The sequence below is a fragment of the Gossypium hirsutum genome, chromosome D04 (assembly GCF_007990345.1).
Source record: "Gossypium hirsutum isolate 1008001.06 chromosome D04, Gossypium_hirsutum_v2.1, whole genome shotgun sequence".
Classification (NCBI taxonomy): Eukaryota; Viridiplantae; Streptophyta; class Magnoliopsida; order Malvales; family Malvaceae; genus Gossypium; species Gossypium hirsutum.
Genome location: NC_053440.1, coordinates 39,231,974 through 39,240,023, shown reverse-complemented (window position 1 = coordinate 39,240,023; position 8,050 = coordinate 39,231,974). Strand labels below are relative to the sequence as shown.

The window sequence follows — 8,050 nt, the reverse complement described above, 5'->3', positions numbered from 1 at the left end:
GCAAGTTGGATGAAGCAGAACGGATCCAATCGCAATGTGATCAATTGAACTTGATAGAAGGAAGAAGACTAAAAGCTATTCATCACGGTCAGATGTACCAGAAATGAATGATGCGAGCCTATAACAAAAGGTTCATCCTAGAGAATCCCACGAGGGTGACCAAATGTTGAAGATCCTCCCTTTACAAAAAATATCTTGGAGGGAAGCGGATGCCAAATTGAGATGAACCTTATGATTATAAAGAAGGTTTCTTTTTCCAAAGGAGCTTTGATTTTGAGCGAGATGGATGATAAAACCTGCAAAGTCCTGTAAACTCAGATTCAGTCAGGAAATACTCCGCTTAAAGAATGAGATGACCAAGATAAAAACCCGCAAAGGGCACTTTGAGTCGAAAAAATGATGAGATGAAAAATGAAAAAGTGAAAATGAAAACTGAAAAATGGAAAAGTAAAATGGAGAGGCTAAGGTGAAAACCCGCAAAGGGCGCCTTAGACCAAAGGGGATTTGAGTTGAAAACCCGAAAAGGGCGGCTCAAATATTGATCAGAATGTGGCATGAGATTATTGGAATAGCTCAAATATTGTTCAACATGGGGCATGCAGTGGTCTTGCTATACCTGAATCAATAGGAAAGGGTAAGCGACATTTTAGGGCATCGACAAAGTACTGTAGATCTCTTAAACACATGTTAAACTCAGAATGGTTTTAAGAAAGTCTGTATAGCAAAGTTCAAGCTGTGATATTTAGGGCACCTAATCCTTATACTATTTTTGTTATTCTGGGAACACTTCATTCATTTCCAATATATGCATTCCTAAAATCAATTTCTTTGTTATCCATCTTTATTATCTTTGACAACTTATTCGTTTCGAACTATGCTCAGAACCAACTCAATTCTTGTCCATGATCTTTTTTGCAAGCACGTTGCAATAGAATAATGATTAATGGACTAATAAAATTTTCACAAGGGAAGTTTTGCATATTACTCTAGAAGTTTCTAAATAATATAGGAACCTCAAATAGGACTATTGTTTAGAACGCACCAGGTTGGAAATCTGATAAAGAAGAGTCTAAATTAAGACTATCCCTTTGAATTCTCTTGTCTAAATTGAATAAAATGGCAAGATGTCATGTTGGTGACAAAGCTTCAATGAACAAGCAAGCAATGATCACCGAATAATAAGAAGAAGTTGTTCTTGGAGAAGATTTCTTCATTTGTGCATAAGCATTTGGTACAACACCCTGGGAATGGTGTAAGAGACCAAAAAGTTTCACATCTTGTATCCTTGAATTGTGATAACAGAGGATTGAGAAAAGGCCAAATCTTTTACTCTTGGGTTACAACGGGAAAAGATGGTACAAATTTTGCATCCCAGTGGATCAAACTTGGAGGTTTACAGTGGGGGCAATCTGGTCAAGTGCTTATTGGGTTCGCCAGTCGAGCAAAAGGGCGCTATAGCACATTAGCGATAAAACCTTAATAAACTTGGAGTAATAATAACTCAAGCGTTAATATATCATTTTCATGACATTCTGCATTCATTCAAATGTCATTCATACATGTCTAGTTAGGAGCATTGGATTCATTATGATCATGACATCCTAATCACTAGGCATAATTAGGCTCATCATATAGTTCACGTTCCACAGAGAACAGGTCAGTGGAATCATAAAACCTTATCTCCCTGAGCAGCAGTGGAGCAGGTTGAAAGATAACAGATCTTGTCTTCATGTACTGGTGTGAAGTAGATCAGAGATACCAGATCTTGCCTTCCCATACTGGTGGTGAAGCAGACAGATCTTGTCTTCATGTACTGGTGTGAAGTAGATCAGAGATACCAGATCTTGCCTTCCCATACTGGTGGCGAAGCAGATCAAAGAAAGTAGATCTTGTCTTCATGTACTGGCGTAAAGTAGATCAAAGATACCAAATCTTGCCTTCCCATACTGGTGGTAAAGTAGATCGAAGAAAGCAGATCTTGTCTTCTTGTACTGGCATGAAGTAGATCAGAGATACCAGATCTTGCCTTCCCATACTGGTTGCGAAGCAGATCAAAGAAAGCAGATCTTGTCTTCATGTACTGGCGTGAAGTAGATCAAAAAATAACAGATCTTGTCTTCCCATACTGGTGGCGAAACAGATCAAAGAAAGCAGGTCTTGTCTTCATGTACCGCCGTGAAGTAGATCAAAGATAACAGATCTTGCCTTCCCATACTGGTGGCGAAGCAAATCGAAGAAAACAGATCTTATCTTCATGTATTGGCGTGAAGTAGATCGAAAAAGTAGATCTTGTCTTCCCATACTGGTGGTGGAGTAGATCGAAGAAAATAGATCTTATCTTCATGTACTGGCGTGAAGTAGATCAAAGATAGCAGGTCCTGTCTTCCTATATCAGTAGCGAAGTGTTTCAAATATACAGATTTTATCTTCCAATACTGGTGGCGAAGTAGATTGAGGAAAACAGATCTTATCTCCCTAAGCAGTAGTGGAGCAGATCAAATATGGCAGATTTTACCTCCCTGAGGTTGCAGTGGAGTATATTGAAGCCAGTAATTCTATTCCCTCGGTCGGCAGTGGAATCGATCGAAGATAGCAGATCTTGTCTTCATGTATTGGCGTGAAGTAGATCGAAAAAGCAGATCTTTTCTTCCCATACTGGTAGGTGAAGTAGATCGAAGATACAAGTCTTATCTCCTTGAGGTTGCAGTGGAACAGACAAAAGTAACCAATCCTATCTCCTTGAAGTTGCAATGGAGTGGATTAAAACCGCAGATCTCATCTCTCTGAAGTTGCAGTAGAGCAGATCGCATCAGATTTACCTTTAAGTTTTAGCATAACAAATTGAAGCTACAAGTCTTATCTCCCTAAAGTTGCAGCGGAGCAGATTAAAGATAGCAAATTTTGAAGCTACAGCATGCGAATCCTATCTCCCAGACATTCCAGTGGAGTAGATTGGAGCACCAGTTCCTATACCTCTGAAAAAACAGTAGGAAGGAATAAGGCTACCTGAAGAAGAAAAGCACTGAAGAAGTCGAGGCTTAGTAAAACCGGGCATAATTGGGTGTTTTAGTCTTTGCTCTATTCCCATTACACGACAACGAGCAAAGAGGGGCAGCTGTAATACCCAAACTTTCTGCCCAGGCCCATATAAAATAAAAACATAGCAGGCCCAATTACCCATCTACAGACTAAACCCAAAAATTCAGCCCAATTACATTAACCCAAACAAGAAATTTCAGAAACCCTAGGTAGCCTCCCCGCTCCAACCGCCGCAAGCCACAACCACCTCCGCAGATCGTGCCGCTCGCGCGCCTCCATCGCAGCACGTCGCTTCCCACGTTGCTGCAGTCGTCGCACACCTGTCATGAAAACCACAAGCCACGAACAGAAGAGATTTCTTTGGATCTTTGTTTCATTTTTTCTTTCTGATTTTCGGCTATTTAAAAGCCGATGAAAATTTGTAAAATAGGGGGATTCAGTGTAAAAAACAACAGAAAAATACACCAAAAAATTGAAAGAAACATTGAGAATACAAGGATCTTTTAAGGTGAATCGGGATTTTCTCTTTTATTTTGATTTTGATTTTATTTTATTTTTTTTCCTCTGTTATGTTATTTTAAAAAAAAAAGAAAGGAGAAACGTCAAAAAGGGAAGGGAAACTCACCTCTTTCGCTGTAGTTGCCGAATCGGCGCCACCTCCGTCACGATCAGAGCCTCGGCGCGCGGTTGAGCGGCGGTGCAAAAGGGCAGGGTATAAACCCTAGCAGAGTGCACATGAGTTTTTTTTATTTATTTTTTTTCCATTCTGTTATAAATTATTTTTAGGGAAAATTTGATTTAAATAACATTATCAAAACGGCGCCGTTTGGTCTTGGGGAATTCGCGCGTTCACCCGACCCGGTCCCAGGGTCCGCGCTTTTCCTTTAGATGTGAGATTTGCGTTTTCAGTCCCTTTTTCTTGCGTCGCGTTTCAATCAAACCCAATTATTGTTTTTTTTTTAAATTTAGCCACCCATTTTAATTTTGTTTCAATTCGGTCCCATGTTGCGCAGCGTTTAGGAAGGCAGGAATAATTTCCCTTTTGGTCCTCCGTCATTGCTAGCGCATTCAAATCGGTTTTTTTTGTCTATTTTCAAATCCACTCCATTTTTTCATCTTTAATTCAATCTAGTCCATTTTTTACTGTTTTACTATTTAATTTTTTTTAATGTTATTGTTTTTATTATATTATAGCATTAGTATTATTATCGTTACTACTGTATATACATGCGCATAGGTTTTATATAGTGCACATATGTTTTTTAGTATACGTTTATATATATATTATTCATATGTTTTATTTTCAATTTTATTCCCTAATTTCTATATATATATGTACTCTTATATTTTACTTTCAAATTTTCTTTTTTGTAAATATGTATATACGTATGTTGTTATATATTATTCTTCAGTTTTTTTCCACAAACATATACATGCACATTTTAAAATATTCACATGCTTTCCATATTTTATAATTTAAAGCATATATTCATCTTTTATAGTATATATATACATTTTTTAAAATTATTATAAACATTTTCATTGTTCCATATATTCCATTGTTTTATATACATATCGTACATATACAAGTAATTCATATTAAAGTTACATGTTATACATTAACTTTTTGACATGCTTTTTTAGAAAATATATATTCTGGTTTCATTAAAGTATTAAAATCATGATATTTCATAAATTTTCGAGATATTTGGCATTCATGATTCTTGAGGAAGATCGTGTCCTAACTTACTGGATTGCGATTATTTTTTGATGAATTTAGAAAGCCAAGTATTCGTTTTGCAATAAATTCGCAAATTTTAAATAAAAGCTTATTCTCGGGAATTCAAAAATGTTGGGTCCTAACTTACTGGTCATGACATTTTCTTCTCGAAATAAGAATTTTCAAAAGCAAAAGGCAATATTCGGGTATTTTAAAGATTTAAAAACATTGTGCCCTAACTCACTGAGTGTGGTGTTTTATTTCTTTGAAATAAGAATATCTTACTATTTTGATTCATTCATGAAATAAAAAGTTTTCTTTAAACTCTTTTCAAATTTTTGACACCAAGACATTAAACAATCAATTTGGTACCGATTTTGGGCGTTACGAAGGTGCTAACCCTTCCTCGTGCGTAACTGACTCCCGGACTCATTCTTTCAAATTTCGTAGACCAAAATCATTTTTAAGGTGAACCGATCACACCTTAATAAAGGATCGGTGGCGACTCCAATTTTTATTTTTAAAATTCGACAACTAAATTTTTGTTTTTCAAAAAACAGTTTCGACAATGTTCTTTTAGCTTTTGAAATTTTTAATTCTTTCAAGCATAGAAGAACAAGCAAACAAGGTTCACTTGCACTAAAGTTGGACATAAGCAAAGCCTATGATCGAGTGGAATGGGCATTTTTAGAAAAAATGATACTGAAGATGGGTTTCGACTCGACTTGGGTAGACTTTATTATGCAGTGCATTAGCACTGTATCGTACTTTATGGTGATTAATGGTATAGAGGGCCAAAGTTTTAAACTTACCTGAGGCTTACGACAAGGGGACCCTTTAAGCCCCTATTTATTTTTAATCTGTAGTGAAGTTCTCTCTTATTTGATGAGATTAGATATAAGAGAAGGTGTTTTTGGGGGGGGGAAGCCAAAGTTAGTGGACGTGGTCCGAAGATCTCTCATTTATTTTTCTTAGATGATTGTATCCTATTTGGAGAGGCTTCAATTAGGGGTGCAAATATGTTGAAAGGTATCCTAAAGGAATAAGAGGAAGTTTTGGGCCAATGTGTGAATTATGGAAATTTTACGGCTTTTTACAGCTCTAATACTTTTGACCGGTCTAGTGAGATTATTTCACAAATTCTAAGGGTTCATAATTCAACAAATCTCGAAAAGTACTTGGGCATCCCTAACATGGTGGGTCACAGAAAAAATGAGGCCTTTCAATTACTTAAAGATCGGTTGAGATGTAGGATTGATAGTTGGAGCACAAGACTCTTATCTCAAGGAGGTAAAGAAATATTTATAAAATTAGTCTTACAAGCAGTCCCGACCTATACTATGGCTTGCTTTCTACTTCCTAATTCTCTTTGCAAAGAAACAGAGGGCATTCTTGTGAAGTTCTTGCAAAGTACTTGCGCGTATGTTGAAAGCTAAGTATTATCCCGAAATAGATTTCATAAATGCAAGGTTAGGGAGTCTACCTTCCTATAGTTGGAAGAGTATTTGGGCTACCAAAGGGATACTCCAAGATGGGATGTGCTGGAGAATTGGGAATGGGGAAAGAACTCCAATTATTGGAGCTACATGGGTGCCTGGTTCAGAGAATCACAAAATTCAAACTGTTAGTACTATTCCAGATTCAATTATGGTAGCTGATTTTATTGTTAAACAATTTAGGCTTTGGAATGAAGAACTTATTAGAAGTACCTTGAGTATGACTGATGCATAACATATTTTAAGCATTCTGTTGGCTTGTAATCCTCAGGATGATTTTTTGTTATAGAAAAGGGAGGCATCTGGTGAGTATTCTATCCGTAGTGCTTACAAAATGCTTTTAATTTTATCGGGTGATCCTAATCATTTACAGCAGCAAACATAATATATGTCTTTTTACAAGAAATTATAAGGGCTTAATACAATTTGGAAATATTGTAAAAACTACATCTCTACTTTGTGTAATCTACAGTACAGAAGGTTAATAAACAAGGTTGTGTGTCCAAAGTGTGCAGCGTTAGTGGAGACTCGCAAACATGTGTTTAGGGTGTGTCTTGTTACAGGGGATACATGGAGATATTTAAATGTATGTTGGCCTAAGATAGGGGATGAAATGAGCCTTACGGATTGGGTTACCTGGTACTTTGATTCCAATACCATAGGCCATTGCAGAATCTTCACATGCACAATTTGAGTTTTATGGATGGAGAGAAACAAATGGATTCATGAACGGAAAAAAAGATCTAGTTCAGAAATTGTTAATTTTATAAAAAGTTACATTGCTGAATTAGATAGGTTGGAAAAAACTTTACCCGTGAGTGTGATAGGAAATGAAATCTAGAGGCCATCGCAAACTCCGTTTGTCAGAATCAACTTTGATAAGGCTTTCAACAAAACCAATAACAGTTCTTACTCGGGGATTGTAGTAAGGGATTCTAATGGGGAGATATTAGGAGTCAGATATGTTCTAAATCAAAATATAGCTTCTGCATTTGAAGCCGAGGCTTTCTTGTTTCTAGGGACTTCTGTTGGGTGTGACGATGAAAGTTAGGGAAGTGGAGGTTGAAAGTGATGTGAGATCTGTTATTAAAAAAATACAGAGTAGATCGACAGATAAATCAGAAATACAAGCTTACATTATTGATTGTCAAGATCTGAATAATAGCTTTCAAACCTGTGTTTCTCTATTTGGGCATCGATTGAAAAATGAGATTGCTTATTTGCTTGCAATTGAAGGTTTGCGTAGAAAGGAACAATGGAATTTGGATCAGGGATTCCTATTTTTGCACGAATGGCAGTGGAGCGTGATCGACTAAGATATTCATTTGCTAGGAATGAGATGAGTTCCCTAGAAAATCAGAGGAATCAGAGGACGTGAGAAGGAAGGGGAGAAAGTAGAAGTCATCTGGTGCATTGAAAGGATAATGAATTATATTTTGTTGTTTTCCAATGTGCATCAGGAGTAGTGCTTAATTAATGCTATTGTTAATGTTGAAGAGATGCTTCTAGAGCAACACTTGAGTTCAACTGGATTGGGCCATGCTTCTTAGTCCGTTTTTTCACTATATTTTTTGGTTGTTTTTGGCTGTGTTTCTTTAATAAATAATCCAACTATTTTATTCAAAAAAAGAAATCTTAAACTAAACTTTTTAAAAGCACTTTTTAAAAAAATTTCACAGCAACTTTTAAAAACATTTCTTAAAAAAAATATTAAATTAGCCCTAACTAACAAGGACACCTATTCAATCTCAAGTTGAAAACAAATAGTATATTTACATTTTACTTTTCTTTCTAG

General features: G+C 36.3%; 1 protein-coding gene across 6 annotated transcripts; it reads right to left on the bottom strand.

Moving 5' to 3' along the window:
- Window positions 1-1,112: 1,112 nt before the first annotated feature.
- On the bottom strand, window positions 1,113-7,712 carry LOC121216160 (uncharacterized). Of its 6 annotated transcripts, none has more exons than XR_005912190.1 (6): window positions 7,430-7,712; window positions 7,068-7,335; window positions 6,892-6,930; window positions 6,243-6,353; window positions 3,665-3,760; window positions 1,119-3,359 (listed from the first exon to the last, which is right to left on the bottom strand). XR_005912190.1 is itself a non-coding variant. In XM_041091493.1 (5 exons), the coding sequence occupies exons 2-5, from the start codon at window positions 6,555-6,557 to the stop codon at window positions 3,245-3,247; spliced, it is 411 nt and encodes a 136-aa protein (XP_040947427.1). In that variant the 5' UTR covers window positions 6,558-6,930; window positions 7,068-7,712; the 3' UTR covers window positions 1,113-3,244. The 6 variants fall into 6 exon arrangements, 1 of the variants encoding a protein (XP_040947427.1); XR_005912187.1 differs by having other exon boundaries at window positions 1,122-3,359; window positions 6,469-6,930; XM_041091493.1 differs by having other exon boundaries at window positions 1,113-3,359; window positions 6,469-6,930; window positions 7,068-7,712.
- Window positions 7,713-8,050: the final 338 nt, after the last annotated feature.